Source organism: Littorina saxatilis, linkage group LG12 (assembly GCF_037325665.1).
Source record: "Littorina saxatilis isolate snail1 linkage group LG12, US_GU_Lsax_2.0, whole genome shotgun sequence".
NCBI classification, from domain to species: domain Eukaryota; kingdom Metazoa; phylum Mollusca; class Gastropoda; order Littorinimorpha; family Littorinidae; genus Littorina; species Littorina saxatilis.
In genome coordinates this window covers 36957781-36978525 of record NC_090256.1, presented here as the reverse complement: position 1 = coordinate 36978525, position 20745 = coordinate 36957781, and the positions used below count along the sequence as shown (strand labels likewise).

Below are 20745 nucleotides of genomic sequence, written 5' to 3'. Positions count from 1 at the left end.
AGGAGTGACGATGTCATTAATTGATTGCTTGCTGTTTTAACCTACAGACCTACGCGTAGTTTTAAATGTTATATTTACTGCAGATGAGAGATCGAAGGCTGTGCGAGGAGGTGGGGGTGGGTGCTGATTGTGGGGACGTATTTGTGAGGAGTGGGGGGGGGGGGGGGCGTTATGGCTCTTCTTATAGAGTAAGAAAGAGTTCTTGCGAGGAATACAGTGAAGGAGAGAAATAGTATTTGCTTGCCTCCTCTGTCTGTCCCTCTCTCTGTCCGTCTTTTTGCCAGCCTAGCCTCACTGCCTCTGTTTGAGAAAGAGGAAAAAGATACACAGAAAGACAGACACCAAGAGAGACAGAGACAGAGAGAGACAGAGACAGAGAGAGACAGAGACAGAGACAGAGAGAGACAGAGACAGAGAAAGACTGAGAAAGACAGAGACAGAGAGTCCGGGGCAAAAAGTGGAACAGGACTATGAGATCAAATCAAGGTTATGTAAATGAAAATCACAAAGACGGATTGCAAGGGAAGGCAGCTGACGCCTTTTGACGTTATAAATTGTCTGGGGGTACACTCTTTTTACTGCAGAAGTACTCTTCAAGCAATCCAGCAAGAAACTTACTGGCGTTTGAATGTAGCTGAAGGATATTAAAATGAAGGCTAGTGGTGTAAAAATTGTTGATTTATTTCCATTCAACGACAAAACTAATTACTTTTGGAAATAATAATTGAACTTCACATACACACAAGCACATACACATACGCACACACACACACACACGCACACACACGCACGCGCGCGCTCACACATACTCACTCACACACACACACACACACACACACACACACACACACACACACACACACACACAGAGTAAGTCTTCGCACAAGAGAGCGGTTGTTGAACTCGTCTGGAGATCATTCTGTCAAAATGACAGCACTCAAAGCCCTCAAAATATGTCACCCGTTACTGCAATGTCAAGTCTGTATTTTGACCCCTTGACTATTTCACTCTGCTGTTCAACATTTACTTGAATGCCCACATTTACTACGTACAATAGTCGAAAGTTGATCTGCTGCTTGAGTTAATCCTGTTCCTACAATCTTGCTCCTCCTATTTCTCGTCCTTCGTGCCGCTATCGGATATTTGTTCGTCCTGTGTTTCTTTCTTTATGTGTTCGTTTGACAAAGTCGCAAAATATCATAAAAAATATTTGAACATTTGCTATCCTTTCTCTCTCTCTCTTTTTTTTATTTTATTTTTTTGTCAGCAGAGCTTTGTATGCGAAAAAATGTTTTAGTCCTAATGTCGTTGTCGTTGTTGTTAGCTTTTGTTTCTTTCTTTTTCTCCACACGAAAGAGTTGTTCATGCGTAATAAGTCTTTTAAACGCTATGAAATTGTAATACTTGCTTTGCGGCCTGAGCTAAAATTTGGCTATAAGAAAGAGCTTTTCATACCTACTTAATCTTTTAATCGCTGATAAAAGTAGAATATTGCTGTATTGCTGGTGCCAACGTTTGGCTTTTGGTCTTGGTGTACTGTTTTGTAAGCTGAAATTCCTCCGCATGTCATTACTCTGGTTTTCAGTTGTAACCCGAAACAGACTGCTAACGTTCCAAAATTAACAATTAAAAAAAATTGAGTGTTTTGGAAAATGTATGAATCAGTTACCTCTATAGTTTAGAGGCAATAATTATCTTCTTTTTCTGCGTTCATAGACTGAAACTCCCGCGTATACTAGTGTTTGTGTGTGTATGTGTGTGTGTGTGTGTGTGTGTGTGTGTGTGTGTGTGTGTGTATGTGTGTGTATGTGTGTGTATTTTGTTTTGTTTTGCACGAGTTGGTTTGTACGTGTATGACCGTTTTTACCCAGCCATTCGGGCAGCCACACGCCGATTTCGGGGGACAGGGGCAGTATGAACTTTATCTCTAGGTCTGGGACGGGTGGAATTATTTGTCTTCACTCCTGGGATTGAACGAATGGTGTGTCTCCAGTTCTGGGATAGAATGAATAGTGTGTCTCAGGGCCGTACTAGGGGGGGGGGGGGGGTGTTACAGGGGTTGCGCACCCCCCCTGGCTTAAGCATGTACCTCCCAAAGCATGTACCCCCATCTGTAACCCCCCCCCCCTCCTAGTACTTACCTAGTCCGGCCCTGTGTCTCTAGGTCTGGAGCAGTTTGAATTATTTGTTTCCACTTCTGGGATAGAAGGAATAGTGTGTCGCCGTGCAGTTCTCTGGCAGTGGGAATTCTCTGTCTCCATTTCTGGGATAGTATGAATGGTGTGACTCTACCTTTGGGGCAGTGTGAATAGTGTGTCTCCATTTCTAGGACAATTAAAACAAAACAAAAAGCGTGTCTCTAGTTCTGAGACAGTATCTTCATGAAATTTGACAAATTCTTCATGATGAAATCCCCAGACATGTTCCCCCCTTTTTTGATACATTTCTTTGATGACATCATATTCGGTTTATCACAAAAGTTGAGGCGTCACTGTTGCAATCTCATGTTTGTTTCAATCAAATTGATTAGAATTTTGGTCACATTTTTTTTGCCCCAATGCGGACCAAGGGATTATTTTTCAGCTTGGAATCTTAAGGTTGATTACTTAATTAATTTGTTCAGTAACATTATCAAAAATTAATGTTCATTACATTTCAAACACATATACAAAAGAGATTGTATTGTATTCTTTATCATTTCCCGAATCCACAAATATAGAGATATTTCATGTTTACTCTAGAAATGTGCTCAAAATTAGAGAAAATCGAGCCCTGTTTAAATGCTTTGCGAATACCAGCGCGATTCTTCCCAGTCTTCGGGTTTCGGCTGGCCAAGCCTCACTTCAATTGTTGATGACTGATCCTGGGTTATCAGTGTTGATTGTTTACTTTTAGGCTGACAAATTGACAAAATGTTTTCACATCGCTTCACGCGACATGTTTTTTTGCTTTTTTAAAGATATAAATATAAATACAATTTTACTTTCTTACATTATCGGATTCTTTAGGTGTACTGCTTCTAGATACTCATAACCTCAATCATTTTGATTTGATAAATTTATTTTCTCTAATATCCTGTTGCCTTTTCATTACAGAATTCGTGAATAAACTATAATTTAAAATAATCTGCTCAAGGCAGGCAAGAACGTGGCTTTTGTTGACTTCTAAATAACAAATACCAACTTTTAAATATAAGCCTGGCCGCACGTCATGAACGGCAATAAAATCAAAGTTTATTGATAAAGTCAGTCTAGTTATTTCCAAATACACGTCAACAAAAAGCAGACATTACTGGGTATCCGTAGACTACCCTCCGTGCGCGTAATTGTGTATGAATAAAGCCCGCAATGAAAGTCGTTCTGAATATCGGTACCGTAATAGACGTTGCGAATGTACACACAGTCAAATACACATAGCGGGCGTTCGTGGCATCACCCATAGCAACCACACGTAGAGTCAAGTCGGTCGGGTTTTGATGTTTTAGCGGCGCAGAGGTTAAAGGCACAGTAAGCCTCCCGTAAACCATCACAGATACTGTCCGGCTTTTACATACAGTACAAACACCCTTTAAACACTCGCCGCTTGATAACATCCTAGGTGCCCTACGTAAAGAGCGAGCAATTTTCAAAGAATTTATTTTCGTGGACACTCTGATCAGCAAATCAGGCGCCTCGTTTTGGCGCTAGAACTAACTTTTAAAATCTAGATAATAACTTGACAGCTTGTTACACAAACATTCTTAAATCATAAAAGAATTATTTTTTCATCAGTACAATTCGAAGTTTTGAAAGTTTGAAAAAAGAAAAGTCCGGAAACGTGTCACGCAAACCGTCTTTCTCGTAGCAGACGACGGTTCTGCCTAGCGCCCGTTCCTCTGAACAGTCAACTGTCATCGCTCTATTTTGTGTGAATCGCAGCCGTTTGTTGCGTTTAGATTCAGAGGTACACACTAACGTGCTATTGCAGATGAGTTTACAGCGAGTTCCAATGAAATCACAAACTGACGACTACATTGTGAAAAAAGGAAACTGGATCACACGGGTTCGCGCGCGATGGCTCAGGGGTAAGATAAACCACGCAAAAATTAATTCTTTGAAAATTGCTCGGTCTTTACGTAGGGCACCTAGGATGATCAAAAGCGATGAGTGTGTAAATGAAAGGGTGTTTGTACTGTGTGTAAAAGCCTGACAGTATGTGTGATGGTTTACGAGAGGCTGACTGTGGCTTTGAAAGAAAGTCTTCAGTCCGATGTCGACGCTGACCTTCGGTTTGATATACTAAACTTGGCCAAAAATTATTGCAACAAATTTCAAACCAAAATTAAAGCATTAATCCTCGTGTCATTTCATTAAAACTGTATATGCCAGTTAAGGCCGTTCACTTAACCTTCAGGATCACCTTTTGGACTAAATATTTCTTTTACGGGGATCACGTGACCAGTAAGGGTACCCTCAAAATCGACCAGACAAAAACGGAAGAGCCGAATGAAAAATTGACAAAAAATCACAATAGGCAAAACTTTGCAACTTTGACATATGAGAAGAAAGTCAAACCAATGATCTACCCTGAACAGATTGTTCTGTTTTGCTACCTTGCGTATTTCGCGTGCTATGCTATTCCTACTAATGCAGGTGTCGATCGCAAGAGCGGTCAAAAACGGGACTTTTTGCGTCATTTTTTAAGGGTATCGTGACAAAAAAGGCTGCACTTTAGCAATGACTTGGTGGATTGCTTTGAAACCTTTAGAATGCTTTACCAACATACTACTAGAGATACTTCGAGCGAAACTAGGGATTGTTACAGGTGTTTGTTAAAATGTTATGCAATGTTACGAAAGAAGTTTTTAATCTCGTCATAGGATTGTTCACTTGGGTCCAAAAAATTCATGACTTTGCATGTCTTTAGAAAAATGATTGATACACACACTGCGACAGTTGTATATGCGTGTAAGCACTGACGCAAATTTGCTGGGCCTGTAAACACGCTACATATTTAAGCGATGCCCAGCCAAGCGTGACCGTAGCATGTTTTAAGAGGCACCCAGCGATAACAGCTATAAGCGCGAAACAGCGTGAACGTTCCATTTTTTTCTCATGTGTTTGCATGACTAGCAAATTAACGCCAGCGGCTACACTTAGACAGAATCTGTATCAATCATTTATCTGTGGATATACAAAGTCATGAATTTTTTTAAGACAAGTGAACAATCCTATGACAAGTTTAACAACATTTTCCGAAACATTGCGTCACATCTGGATAAACAACCGTAACGATCCAAACTTTCGCACGAAGTATCTCTAGTATGTTGGTAAAATATTCCGAAAGTTTCAAAGAAATCCACCAAGTCATTGCTAAAATGTAGCGCTTTTTGACATGATACCCATAAAAATTGACGTAAAACGTTCCGTTTTTGACCGCTCTTGCGATCGACACCTGCATCAGTAGGAATAGCATAGCACGCGAAATACGCAAGGTAGCAAAACAAAACAATCTGTTTAGGGTAGATAATTGGTTTGACTTTCTTCTCGTATACATGTCAAAGTTGCAAAGATTTGCCAATTGTGATTTCTTGTCAATTTTTCATTCGGCTCTTCCGTTTTTGTCTGGTCGATTTTGAGGGTACCCTTACTTGAGCGGCGGTCACGTGATCCCTGTAAAAGAAATATTTAATCCAAAAGGTGATCCTGAAGGTTAAGTGAACGGTCTTAACTGGCATAACTCCGCCTGGATGCACCCTAAAGGTCTTTCAGCCGGTCCCAAGCCCGGATAAAGGAGGAGGGTTGGGCGTGGGGTTAGCAACTCCATCCCGCCAAAAAACAACTTGCTACAGAAACCGCAACAAATGCGGCCCTATGCTCCACAGGGAGTCTACAGGAATAAGTCAAGTAAGTCAAGTCTTAACTGGCATATTCAGTTTTAATGAAATGACACAGGAATTAATGCTTTAATTTGGGTTTGAAATTTGTTGCAATAATTTTTTGGCCAACTTTATGTCAAACGACCTTATGTTTACCTATGACGACATGGCTAATACATTAAGGTCAAAACAATTAACAAGAAATATTCAAAAGCAAAGCAAAATATGATCTTGAACACAGCAAAGACGACTACTTCGGCAGAGAAAATTCCTCATAAAACACACACAAAAGCGAAAATGCTTCATTCTTTTCGCCATAAGACTTTCAATCGACCGATCAACTCAGCACACGCAGGCGGTTTCGTAATTAATTCGCTTCAGATCATCGGGCCTTGTACAAAAGTCCAAGTAAGGTTCAGGTGACCGTTTTAACTCTCTTAAGTGTTTGAAAACTCGTTTTCGTCAGACCGGAATGTCCGCCTGCCTGTTAACTTGTGGACAAACTGACCGTGTAGGCATTTAATGTTCTACTTGTTTGTCAACCTTGAAGTGTATGTTTATAACCAGACAGGAACAACCTGACCGTGTGGACGTTTAATGTTCCACATGTTTGTCAGCCTTGGGAGGAATTTGTACACCCAGTGGAGGGTCAAGAAATGGATTGTGCCTGTGCGAACCACCAATAAAGCAGTTTTGCACCTGCGACCGCTGTTTGTATTTAAAGGTACTGTCCTTCCCTTTTAGACCATTCTGCATATCACCACAGATCCGTCCAAAACTCGAAAAGTTACCGGGCGGTGGTTACCAGGCAGGCAGGACTTTACAAGACACCAAATGTCAAGTGGTTCATGAATTTTCCCCCAAGCCTTTTGCCCTAACACAAACATATCCCTCCCGCAGTTGGACGCACACACAAACTGGCCGCTTCTGGGCAGAGGGAGAATTTTTTGCTGAATTGATTTTGTAAATGGCACCTATTTCAATCTGCCAAATTATTAAACAAAACAAATGCCCGTGTTGCACATATGGCAGCCAGGCTGTTTATTTTCGGTTTGTCCAAGTGAAAGCAATGATTATACAAGTTTTACTCCAAGCAAAACTGAACCTGCACAGTTCTCCGGGGGTGTACACGTGAACGACCTATGGTATCTTTAACTCTGCGGTGCTACAAATGACAGGACTGTGCCTTGGTTTGTGTTCTCGGTCAAATTAAAGGGCAATACGCCTGAGAGAGAGAGAGAGAGAGAGAGAGAGAGAGAGAGAGAGAGAGAGAGAGAGAGACTTGAGAGAGAGAATGAGACTGAGAAGGAGAGAGAGAGAGAGAGAGAGAGAGAGAGAGAGAGAGAGAGAGAGAGAGACTTGAGAGAGAATGAGACTGAGACGGAGAGAAAGAGAGAGACTTGAGAGAGAGAGAGAGACTTGAGAGAGAGAGAATGAGACTGAGAAGGAGAGAGAGAGAGAGAGAGAGACTTGAGAGAGAGAGAGAGAGACTTGAGAGAGAGAGAGAGAGAGAGAGAGAGAGAGAGAGAGAGAGAGAGAGAGAGAGAGAGAGATGGAGAGACAGCGACAGACAAACACACAAATTGACATACAGTGACAGCGAGAGACACACACGCAGACAGGGCAGATTACTTGAGGCCGCATGAATCAAGATTAAATGAACGTTAGTGCAGAGATGTGTTTGGTGTATTACGATTAACACAGTTTGCAAGTACAGACGACTGAAAAAATATATAGGCTTATCGTGGTACCCTCCTTAGCTATACATAAAGCGTCCTATTTTTTTCCAGGTCTTCGAACAATCTTTATTCACAAGACGTCGACTACAAGTGCTATAATTCATTTCGAAGACAATTCCTTTTGTATTAACGAAGCGGTCACCTGGAAGACACCTGGCACACCGGCTGTACACTGTAACATTTGCGAATCTAATAAAAAGCAAACCTAACGCCGGACCCCCCGCGGCTATTCCTGTAATTCGAGCAAAACCGACACCCTCAGGTATACTCAAAAAGCTCCCAAATACTAAAGACGAACAGCCGTTCCAGCTCAAGTTTAGCTTGGTGTCTACCAAAACATGTCATTTAGTGATCCCGACGACCAGCTTCCTGCGTAATTATGTAAATATTATGCTCTCTGGACTTGGCTGTTATAATCTTAAACAATACGGCACACTTTTCTGATCGATGGCTAAACGTTTTATCGGATTAGGACGTAAACTGCTTGAAATCAGAAAGACTAACATTGCCTGGTCCCAGAGACTCGGAATATTCGGCGCGTTGCATTAGCTTACATAAACAGTTACTATTTGTCGGGGAAGAAGGAGGGGGGCAGTGAGAGAGAGAGAGAGGGAAGTAATGTGTGTGCTTGTATGTGTGTGTGTGTGTGTGTGTGTGTGTGTGTGTGTGTGTGTGTGTGTGAGAGAGAGAGAGACAGAGAGAGAGAGAGACAGAGAGCGAGAGAGTGAGAGAGTGAGAGAGAGAGAAAGAGAGAGAGAGAGAGACAGACAGAGACAGAGACAGAGAAACAGAGAAAGGCAGGCAGAGACAGAGTTTTTGTTTCTGTTGTCTGTCTGTCTTCTTGTTTTTCTGCGTAACTGCGGGTCTCTCTGCCAGTCCGTCTGTTTGTCTGTCTGTCCGCCCATCTGACAGCCTGTCCGTCTGTTTCTGTGTGCATTTCCAGCATGTAAATGATGTATATTTTAATCACCATAAAGCAGGTATACGTTTAGCTGACCTGGGCGAGGTAAACCCTCTAGGATTAGGTTTGCGTCAGTGCATAATTCAAGGCATGTTTCGAGCGGAGAGCTAATCTGGTAAGGAGACAGGCAGAGAAAACACACAGTAAATAATTCATAACACCCTGATCCACAACTCACAGTAAGAACAATTCCCTCGGGCCGTACTCTTGACTATCGCAGCAATCTAAACACTCTTCGCTTAACAACTCTATTTAGTCTCTTTGAATTAGTGCCTAATTTTCTTCTTCTTCTTCTTCTGCGTTCGTGGGCTGAAACTCCCACGTACACTCGTGTTTTTTGCACGAGTGGAATTTTACGCGTATGACCGTTTTTTACCCCGCCATTTAGGCAGCCATACGCCGTTTTCGGAGGAAGCATGCTGGGTATTTTCGTGTTTCTATAACCCACCGAACTTTGACATGGATTACAGGATCTTTTTCGTGCGCACTTGGTCTTGTGCTTGCGTGTACACACGGGGGTGTTCGGACACCGAGGAGAGTCTGCACACAAAGTTGACTCTGAGAAATAAATCTCTCGCCGAACGTGGGGACGAACTCACGCTGACAGCGGCCAACTGGATACAAATCCAGCGCGCTACCGACTGAGCTACATCCCCGCCGTACCTAATTTGAGACTCGTTATAAAGGTGTTTGCTAGTCGGTAAGAATTCAGGGAATCAACTAGACTGACGTCACTGGCATTGCTTCAATATAAGGATTTGGCTATGACGTAAATAACGAGGTTTGCTTGTTCAATACGAACCTGTTTCGAACTTGTTCTTTTTTTTCTGGGTCTGTGAGACTGCGTGGTTTTGCGTCACTACTACAATCATACTGTTATCTTCTATCTTTAATATTTCTTCCATAAGAGGCACAAGAAAACGCAGTTTTCACCCCATAACTCGCAAGAATTCGTGAAATGTTTCTCTTTCTTTTCTTATCCCGATTTACAATTTCATGCAATGCAGATTATTTAAAAAAATATCAAAACTTTCTGTCGAATCTGTATCGTTATGCGCTGCACATTTCATCTTAGCTCAAATACTTTTCAGTAATATTATTGTACAGCTATACAGGAAGCGCGCACGCACGCACGCACGCACGCACGCACGCACGCACGCAAACACACACACACACACACACACACACACACACACACACACACACTGTACAACAAAGCATGTGCCAAATTTAAGAATGTGTAATACTGTTGGATTTTGTACAACAAACACCAATGAAAACATTTAAATTCAGTGTGCGTGAGTAGGATGATCATCCTCTTTGCTGCAAGAAAATAGATAAGAAAGCTTCTTTTCAAAATAATTTGTCAATAAACACAACAATTTCAAATAGCACAAACAGGCACTGAATTGAGACTTGTTTTGCTTTGTCTATTATTCGTTGTTTCCGTGGTACATTTACCCTGCATCATAATTATGAGAGATTCGTTAATGAACATATCAGATGAGACCGTGTCATAAAGATGCAGGAGGCCTACATAAACCATCATGTAAACCACCACAGACCTGCCGAGGCTTTTACATGGGATAATTCTACCTGGACACAAACCTGGACGTATCCTGTGTTTTCTGTGCAAGTTTCAGTCGCAAAAATAATGTCCCTTTTTTCTCACTTTGTGTGGGAAAAAACTCCACCCCAGCCAGACTGCAGGTTTTTGGTATGTGTCCAATTGAAAAAATGAACCTGATAACAGCGAAATCTGGACACATCTGAAGTGACTGACAAGAGAGTTTACACGGGAAAGAACGCATAAAAGCAATGCCCTCGTGTGCACGTTTTCTCATTTGGTTCACGACTTTTTACGACAGTCGGTGTCACTAATGATAAGGTAAAATGAGGTTTAAAATTCAAGTAACTGTGGCTTTGCGTGGATCTATAAAATACAGTCGCTCTTAAAGATACCCTCCTTCTGAGACGTTGTTAAGAGGACGGTTCCAGCGTTTGTTTCTACAAGCGAGAACTGGATATGTGTGGAAAAAATATCAGCGCAAGTCTGGTATGATATTTGGTACGACCGGTTTTTGTTTTAAAGAAATTTCATTTCATTTCAAATGAAGTATGTATGTGTGGCAGTTAGAGCTAATAAAATGTCGAAGTTACCTGAAGCAACCACAATAAAATGATTAATTCGGTAGAAATTTTCATTCTCCACAGCATGCAAACATTTCGTATGCATTCAAATGAATGGGAGGTCATGGCATGTATGTTAAAGCCTATGCTTAGTGATCTGTGATGGCTTATATGAAAGGGTACAATGAAGGAAGGTATCTTTAAGTTAACAGAAATAGCAAGGCGTAGCTGTTCTCTTTGCAAAGCTGTGTTTCGTTAGCAACTGATTGTTTAGCAGCAATATCACTTCACATGAACTCCGAAATACCACTCACCAGTCATATATGAAAATGTCTCACACATCGATATCACTTTTTTCACCTGAAAGTGTTTTTTTTTGGGTCAATCCTCTTCTCAAACTAGGATCAACGAGATTGTTTGGGAATAGATTTCATCTAAGGCATACACAATTTCATCCATCATCTTGTTCACTTCGCCTGCGAACACTTTTCAGACAAACAGCATGTTATTTGCAGTATGATACATCCACTGTCGAACAGTGTGACCACTCAACACTCTAGCACATATCAAGACCTTCCATTCCGTGTGAACCATCTTGAAAATCATAATCGATACATCTAGACCTTTACTTTGGTTACGCACATCTTCCAACTTGGTCACAACCACATTGACATATTTGTCAGTTACGTAATTAAGCAACAACAAAAGTCCCACTTTGCACAAACATAACCAGGGTGTTGTTCTTGGGTATGTGTCCAAGTGGAAGAATGCTCTTATCCGCTATACGAATCTAGAAGGGTATTTGGTGAGTACAAGATGGTTTACACGGAAAGCACACACACACACACACACACACACACACACACACACACACACACACTTATGCTGAGAAATATTTTTCGTGAAACTTTCCAGATTACCGCAAATCAAATCATACATCAATGACTTGCATATATCACAGTCTACCAATATCTTCAAATGAGATCCTTTGAAGCCCTTTTTGAAGCCTTTCTCTGCTGCTCTAACTCTAATATCACAGACCAAAGGGAGTATGAGCATTGTGATACACAGTCATTACTAGATTCTCGCAATCGTCCATTCCAAACGAGTGCGTATATGACCCAGCAAAGCCAGGTAATTTCACTGTGATTGTCCCTCTCAGAGATCATGCATGACCTTGCTTGAACATAAATGTGCGCATGAAGATTGAAATGAGTGATAAAATATATATGCAATAAGAGTGCTTGCTAAGTTTGAAAAAAGGGTTAGCTAAAGAAAAAAGAAAAAAACCCATTTATTTTCTTCTAGGTAAATATAGGTGGCCGGCTGAATTTTGTTGCAATGACGAATAAAAAGTTCGAACTCGAGGACTGTGAGATTTCAATCGTAATAAAATAACACTGAGATCGTTTGACGCAGTTTCGTTTAAAACCCAACCAAAAGATGCCAGTCATCCTTATCAGTATGCATTTTATGATCTTTCGAAAACGACAAGAATAGTGAAGCACCTTTTCATCAGATTTTAAAGTTACACAACACCAGTGACGAGAACATGTTTGAACAAGTCGCGTAAGGCGAAAATACAATATTTAGTCAAGTAGCTGTCGAACTCACAGAATGAAACTGAACGCAATGCCATTTTACTCGTAGCATCGTCAGGCCACCGCTCATGGCAAAGGCAGTGAAATTGACAAGAAGAGCGGGGTAGTAGTTGCGCTAAGAAGGATAGCACGCTTTTCTGTACCTCTCTTTGTTTTAACTTTCTGAGCGTGTTTTTAATCCAAACATATCATATCTATATGTTTTTGGAATCAGGAACCGACAAGGAATAAGATGAAAGTGTTTTTAAATTGATTTGCTTGTTTTTAATCCGAATATAACATATTTATATGTTTTTGGAATCAGCAAATGATGGAGAATAAGATAAACGTAAATTTGGATCGTTTTATAAATTTTTATTTTTATTTACAATTTTCCGATTTTTAATGACCAAAGTCATTAATTAATTTTTAAGCCACCAAGCTGAAATGCAATACCGAACCCCGGGCTTCGTCGAAGATTACTTGACCAAAATTTGAACCAATTTGGTTGAAAAATGAGGGCGTGACAGTGCCGCCTCAACTTTCACGAAAAGCCGGATATGACGTCATCAAAGACATTTATCAAAAAAATGAAAAAAACGTTCGGGGATTTCATACCCAGGAACTCTCATGTCAAATTTCATAAAGATCGGTCCAGTAGTTTAGTCTGAATCGCTCTACACACACACACACACACACACACACACGCACGCACGCACACACACACGCACATACACCACGACCCTCGTTTCGATTCCCCCTCGATGTTAAAATATTTAGTCAAAACTTGACTAAATATAAAAAGGAGATCCTCAATTGAACATGACACTCTTTCAGCCAGTCACGAACATTGCGAATACTGAAACATATCTTAAACGATTTGTTCTCCTGTGGTTTGAAAATGCCACACGTTTTGCCTGCATACCCAAATGATTCGGCGTTTAACTGATCCAAGAAATCACGTAACTGAACCACCCCTGTATTCAACGATTTGGTGTCACAATCATTCAGGCAGTCACGTCTCTTTGAGTTTGACGCGTTGAAGCTATTTCGTATCTTATCTGAACGACGTGTGTAATGAGTCCATGCTCAGTTCATTCAAGCAGTCACGTTCCACTTTTCACACTAGGACAAAACATTAGCTAGCATGTTTTCAAACAAGACAGGCTTTGTAAGGCATTGTTAAGTTCTCCATGTGACACTGATATGATGTTTGAATACGCAATCTTATTCCCCCCTCTGCTTCTTTACCTCTGTAAACTTGTAGAGCTAGTTATTTTTCGATAATGACCCAGCAACCAAACAAATAACGAGCCAGCAACAGCCTGAATCCTCGATAGCGCAATGGGTTGAGAAGCTGTTCTGTTTTGGTACTACTTTTGCGACTGAAAAGTTCCGAACGCTCTATACGTACGAAATATACATCTCTGGAGCAAACAATACAAACATACCGCATTTAAATTAACAACTACAGGCCTGAACACATGAATCTCCATATAAAATCCATGAGTTAGGTTGTTTTCTGAATCTAGATCTGCCGTGCACACACCGTTCATCACAAGCAAATTCCCAAGGCAAGTAACTCATACTCTTGCCGACAAGAGTAGTTCCCCTTCTTTTAACGCAGTTTCTTCGACAACACTGACTGCAATCCGACGGTCAGTTTTCAACAATATTTCATTTTATAAAAAGATCACACGCAACAAAATGCACACATCTCATCAATTTAAACAACATAAAGCGGTTTCATACACTATTTTCCCCAGAAAACTGAACTTCATACAGTAATTAACGTTCGAACACGGGTGCAAAAGTTCGTCTGCTAGTCCCATTTGACGAAAGAACATTATCCTAACACGATACTAAAACATAAACAGAACACACAATATCTGCCTTTACCGCCACAGCAGAATAACAGCATATCTGTGTACTTGATTTTAGTCTAAAACAGGGAAACTGACAAGAAGTGTTAACAGAATGGAATGATTTGCACGGAACTATACAACCGCGCATTAATCGATCGCCTGCGCAGGTTGACTGGTTGAGTGATTCGGATTCGATCAAACTTTCGCACAAAAACTCCTGTTTTCTTTGAATAACTGAAGAAAGGAGGAATAAAGAGGTTACACACCTCGTCTCAGTGATTATTAAAAATAATGGTCTCAGTTCGCGGTCATGAAAAAGCTCGCTGAAGCTCGCATTTTTCATGATCCGCCAACTTCGACCATTATTTTTAATAATCACTGAGACTCGGCATGTAACCTCTACAAACACATAACTTCATAAGCTTCATATTTGGGCGTTTCAGGTTGACCGAAACTTCAAAGGAACTACAAAATACACGTCATGTACTCACTTTGTTGTTGTTTTGACATTGAACAGCACACACACATGCAATCAAACACATGACGTTTTTTTTGTTGAGTTCCTTTGAAGTTTCGGTCAACCTGAAAAGCCAAATTATAAAGTTTTGTCGGCCTCTGACGTCACATGACTCAAAGAAGGGAAATCCAATCTCCAATCGATACATTCACTTTTGTCAAGATTGCCATTCGCTTTGACCCCCAAAAAACCTTATTTTCACAGGGGACTAAATGATTGTGTTCAAGCATTCACGCACATTTCTCACACACGGGCGCATACACAAAGCCACTACAAATCTGTATGTACCTGTGCTGTAAGGATCCGATGGTGTCCGTTCTTGTTCAGTCATGCACCTGAACTTCACAGTATTTGAGACAGAGGAGTAACACACGTCCAAGCCACTTTATGTTTTTTTTCGGACACGGATCAAAGTCTGCTACGACACAGTATCACAGTATCACAGTATCACATATCGTAACATCCAGGTGAAGCACGTTCACTACTGAAATCTCTGCATCACAAGATGCAACTCTTGTGCTGTAACTCTTGTCTGAACTACTCTGAACAATCTCGCTTAACACAAATGCTCATCCCTTGATGCCATAATCGTGCTTATTTAAAGCATCACTTCCACAGAATGTAAGATTCCAGAGTCATAAATATTCCAACGTACTATCGCCACACATTTTCATTGTGCGGAATCAAACGTATTTCATCATCACAATCACACAGTTGAAGTCGCTCACTCTCACGCATACCCATGACCTGCTACACGTGTATCAGGATGTGCAGTACTTGTTCAACCAGTCGCGCACCTTACTCACAGATTTCTCAAAAATCTCCGGAGGTGGAGTGTCTCTGTCTCCTCTCCGACAGGTGATGACGTCACGATAACGGATGTCAAAGTCCGGGGCGGTGATCTCAAATGTGGTCTCACGAGCCACCCTGTAAGACCCTACCCCGCGGATGCGATAGTTCATGTGCCTCATGGGGGCCAGTGCGTTGGGCTCCGTGCGACTGGTGATGGCGGGAAGATGCATGCGCTGAGTGAGAGCCTCCCTGCGCAACTCGAGCGACGAGCGATTGGACGAGGCGCTGCCCACAGAGGCCATGCTGAGCATGTCCAGGTTGTCCTCATAGCCTCGCCACGCAACGTCCTCGGTGGGGAGGTCCAGGTACGTCGTCTCCATCGTCCTGTCACTTTTAGGGCGAACCCTCATGTTGATGCTGTTGTGGGTGGTGGAGGGGGGCTTCCTGTGCAACCGCCTGGGCGACCTCCCGGCCCCTCCCCTCACCGTGGCGTTGACAGAGCTAGTGGTGTCCGTGTTGCGGTTTGTCCGCCAAGAGTGTTGCCGTGTGGTCGTCGTCTTGTGACTCACGTCCTCTCGACTCCCGTAGTGTTGCTGCTGGTGCGTAGTGGACGATTCCGACTGGTGTCGTGGTGGCTTACCGCGACGTGCTTTGGGATGAGACTGTTGTTGTTGTTGTAAGTGTTGTTGTTGTTGTAAATGCTGTTGTTGCTGCTGTTGAAGGCGCTTTTGCTGATGCGCTGACAAGATAGGAGGGTGGTCTGTGATGGAGGGAAGGCTGGTGTTGCTGCGACTGCCGTTGTTGTTATTATTGTTATTATCGTCAACGTCCTCTTTATCATAGCCATCCTCCTCCTCTTCTTCTTTCCCCTCCATTCCCTCGTACTCCTCCTCCCCATCCTCTTCGCCTTCGTTACTGTCTTTGCCCCCCTCCTCCTCATGCGAGGCCCCCATCTCTTTGAGTGTCTCGGTCACGGCGTGACGCGCCTCCACAGACATCTGGGCGAACACACGCATGTTGGGCGGTCCTCCTCGGGCCGCCGGGTCCTTCTTGTGCTGCTGATAAGGTCTCTGCCTGGACTGGGCAGGGAGCTCGTTGCTGCTGAAGGCCGCCGGGCAGGACTTGGTGGTGGTGTGGCTGTAGTGGCTGACGCCGGTCTGCGGCGTAAGAACCATGCCGCCATGCTTGCTCCCCCCGCTTGTGACGGGGTGTAACGTCCTCACGCCCCGGGCTGAGGCTTCCCCCATATTCTCGCTCACCCACCCGCGACCTCCTGGGACTACACCACCACCATCCACAACGTGGTCCCTGCTAGCAGTGACCATACCACCACTGCCATCAACCGCAGCAGAAGACGAAGTGGTAGTGTTGTTGAGGTCAGCCCCTGCTAACAGCTCGGAGGCCGAGGCAAAGCGGCGTGTTGTGGTGGTGCTCGCGCTAACAGCGTTGGCCTGCTGGCCGTGTAGGTTAGTGCCGAGCGAGGTGTGGTGTGCCAAGGGGCCCGTCCTGCCTGCCAGATCCGTACCCATGTTATTGTTCAACTCTGCTGCCTCGCCGTCACGCTTCAGCGGCGCTGGCAGTGCTGAGCCACTGAGATTTTCTACGGCACCGTGCGAGGGCCCTCCTCCCCCACCTTTACAACCACCGCCACCACCACCACCGCTACAGGCGTCAGCGTCATGCCAGGGTATAGCACCCCCACCAGCGCTGTGCTGAGAGGGGTGTGTGCGAGGGGCGCTGTGTGAGTGGTGTTGGTGGTGGGGAAAGTGGTGTGAATGGGAACCGTCAGACAGTGACGCCAGGTCCCCGCCTTCACAGTTCAGCGCCGTCACGGGCCGCGTCAGAAAGCCCTCCGTCGGGGGGAAGTTCTCATCGTCCAGGTCGTCGTCGCTGTCGTCAGCGCCCAGGCGACGGAGCGGAGGCTGACTGATGAGCTCTTCCGTCAGCAGGCTGTTCCGGTAGCTGACGGTGATTGGGTCGGTGCTGCTACATCTTCTGCTCTCACCCCCACCCCTACCGTCACCGTCGTCGTTGTTGCTCTTACTGCTCTTTGCGGTGGAGTTGTTCTTGCTGGCCTTCGCTAGACGCTCGTTGAGGATCTTGCGCGTGAGGAAGTTGAAGCGTGAGGCCGCGGTGTTGCACGATGGGATGTTGGCGATCTTGTGGTGAAGCTTCTGGTACTTGTCCTGCGAAACAACAAGAGCAAGAAATTCTACAATTTTGGTTTAAAGAACAAGAATTTTGGTTCAAAGAGTAGGAATGTTGGTTTAGAGAGCAATAATGTTGGTTTAATGAGCAAGAATGCTGGTTTAAAGAGCAATAATGTTGGTTTAATGAGCAAGAATGCTGGTTTAAAGAGCACTGTGGCAAAAGCCTCGCCGCGAGGTATCACCATTTGTTTTCTGTTCTCTTTAGGGTCATGGCTTGTTGTTGATTCTAAACATGTTCATTATACAATGCACCAATTAATTGCTGAATAACACAATGTTCAAACCAAATACAAGAATGTATTACGTAATGCAAGATAAAAGTCACCCAAGTGATTATGCTGCTGGTATGGGTTCAAGCATTCTTACATGCATACATACTCCATAAATTATATCGAGTGTTATACAATAAGCCGATGTGGTTAGATATAGGTAATACAAATAACAATTACTACCTTCTTATCCATTTAAATAAGTACATCAAAATGGAAGGTTGTTTTGACGCACCTACACCAACCTGGTTTTAACCATATTTAAACATACATTCTTTGTGAAATATTTGTTCAGAAATTTGGTCAAAACGTGATGAAATCAACGAATCACAGACACATTACATCGTTGTCATCATTATGTCGTTAAAAAACGGCGCTGAAGACAAAGGACTTTGTTGATATTAATATGTCGTTAAAAAAAATGCGGTAAGATACAGGGTAATTTTATTGTCTCCTTTGAAGATGTTATAAACTACGAGTTACCAACCTCAAGCTTCTTCATCCATGTGGGGTTAACTCCCCTACTGCTCTGCACCGCCGGTTCCTGTCCCCTCTGCGCTGTGTTCACCCCGCTGTTACTGTTGCTGCTTCCTCCCACAGCCACACCCAGGTCCCTGCTGCTCCCCACCCCTGTCCCCCCTCCCTCCCCTCGGCTCCTCCGCGTGGAGAGGGGTGGGCGGCCGGGTAGGGGCTTCATGATTAAAAGCCAAGTGCCGTTGATTGGCAGGGCTCGCTTGAAACTGTCACCTGCTACGCTGCGTATTGTCCCATTATCAGCCGCGCTATCGGGCCCCCGTCAGTCATTCCGTGTCGTGTCGCCTTATGCAGGCACAGGTGCATTAGTTTTTCATTTCACCTGGCGTTGAACGTAACGGTAAGAGCGCAGTGATACGGCAAGCTCCCCCCAAAATCGTCTCATTTTACTTGTCAGGTTGACTTTATCTCCACAACTTAGAATATATTTGTACAGCCGCGCGCTCTTAATCAACAAACTGTTCAAAGGTTCTCATTTTACCGAGCGTGTATTGTTTATCTATAGATAATGCTGCACAAAACGGCTCAGCCCCTCTGATATATATATAAGTGGTCTCCTCAGAAATAGTCTCGTTTCACATCGCAGGTTTGACTTTATCCACGCAGCTTGGAAGATATTGTACAGCCAGCGAACTGTTCAAAAATGGTCCCATTTTAACCATGCAGGTTGAATTTATCAACAAAAGCTGAACATAACGGCTGAAATCATCAAATCTTCAGCCATAGTCTCCTTTCACCTGGCAGGTTTGACTTTATCTATTTATAAGCTGAACATAGCAGCTTCGGCCCTCCGATATGGACGTAGTCGCCTCAAAAATAGTCACATTTTACCTGACAGGTTTGACCTTATCTACATAACGGCCGCTTGCTTTTACTAAGTGCTCAACCTCGTTTCACTTCACGGGTAGCGTTTATCTACGTAATGAACGATTGCTTTGACGTGTTCTTTCGTTTCACAAAGGGTACCTTTATCTCTCGTCATAGTCTCCAGAGAAATATCACTTGACCACCTGCACTCTGTACATTATAAGAACTAAGTACTAAGAGAAATGTCTTTCAAACTGTCAAATTTGTCAAAGATTATTGCCTGCCGTTGTACAAAAGCTTCAAGAATAGTGCTTCGTTAAAACTAGTAGTACACTGAGGTATATTCAAGTCTCTGATTTGACTTCAGTCGTCAAAACCATCCAACGTCAAAAAGATGTAGTCGAACTGCACACACAAAATTCACTGTCTTATTCGCAGACTCAAAAACATTTCGTCTAAACACACTTCCAAGTAAAACGCCGACGCAGAATTTTTACTGAACACCGTGCTTGTGTGTGTATAAGCAGAAATAACCTCCCACCGCTCAGGGCTTTGAAAGGAAAGTCGATCTTTGAAGAAGAAAAAAAAAATCAACATCAAAATCCAGTCACGGCAATGCACAATGGAGCAACCGACGGAAGGCGGAACTCTCTTTGAGTGAGAGGTCTTTGGCCTTTTTCAAAGCCATATTTCACTCTTGGAGGTAAGGTCTTTTTCTTCACACAGAAATTCCCCTACACACCCTCGCATATAAACTCCCGTTCTTCTCCTCTGGGACTTTAGTCAGAGAAAAGCTAACCGTTTGGCTACACTGTCTCTGCTGCAGCCTAATTGTGTTATTTCTTTGCAGACCTCCTTTCCTGCACACATAACCAGGGATATAAAGACTGTTCTTTCACTCTGGATAAGAGTAAGAGGTGCAAGCTACACTGTTTCTGCATAAGTCAAGGAGCCTAGGTGTGATCAGTCGGGTCGTGATTGGAGCCTTGTCTGAGAAAGAAACAGAGACCACAAAAAGGCAACGGTTACGCTAATCAGTGCAGAGGGGACTTAGTCAATTTAAACAGGAGGAGGTCAACCTGAAAGCAAACCCGACAAGGCGCCGCGCGGCAGTAAAGCCGTTTATTTCACGAGAGCTGTCTTTGACTGGCGTTCAGTCGACTGCTCCAGGTGATTTGTGTGTTAATCAGCGCTGCGATTTTTCCTGCCAAGTCGTCTGCTGTCCGCTGCCAAGTCCTTTATCACTGGCTGCTATTAATCCGCTGAGCTTTAGGGGACCACGATAACTGGATCTTGCCCTGTAAGTGAACAGACAAAGCATGTGTTGAAAGTCAAGATAATGTTTACAAGACTTAACAGTTGAGATCATGTGTAAGGTAACAATAACAATTGCAAGTATTGTGCATTTTCCTTATCCGATGAGCTTAAGGAGACCCCGACAACCGAATCTGCGCCTGTGAGTAAACTGTAACTTAAGCGAAAGT

The 20745-nt window shown here is 43.2% G+C and overlaps 1 protein-coding gene across 1 annotated transcript; it reads right to left on the bottom strand.

Annotated features, from left to right (window-relative positions):
* Positions 1-12549: 12549 nt before the first annotated feature.
* On the bottom strand, positions 12550-18654 carry LOC138983082 (homeotic protein female sterile-like). Its single transcript, XM_070356489.1, has 2 exons — positions 18408-18654; positions 12550-17627 (listed from the first exon to the last, which is right to left on the bottom strand). The coding sequence occupies exons 1-2, from the start codon at positions 18615-18617 to the stop codon at positions 15411-15413; spliced, it is 2427 nt and encodes an 808-aa protein (XP_070212590.1). The 5' UTR covers positions 18618-18654; the 3' UTR covers positions 12550-15410.
* Between the last annotated feature and the right edge of the window lie 2091 nt (positions 18655-20745).

What these genes read in the sequence shown, in the direction of transcription:
- LOC138983082 (XM_070356489.1), bottom strand. Translation starts at nt 18,617, where the DNA reads ATGAAGCCCCTACCCGGCCGCCCACCCCTCTCCACGCGGAGGAGCCGA. An exon ending in CATGGATGAAGAAGCTTGAG is followed by an intron (nt 17,628 to 18,407) that starts GTTGGTAACTCG and finishes GTTGTTTCGCAG; the next exon opens with GACAAGTACCAGAAGCTTCA.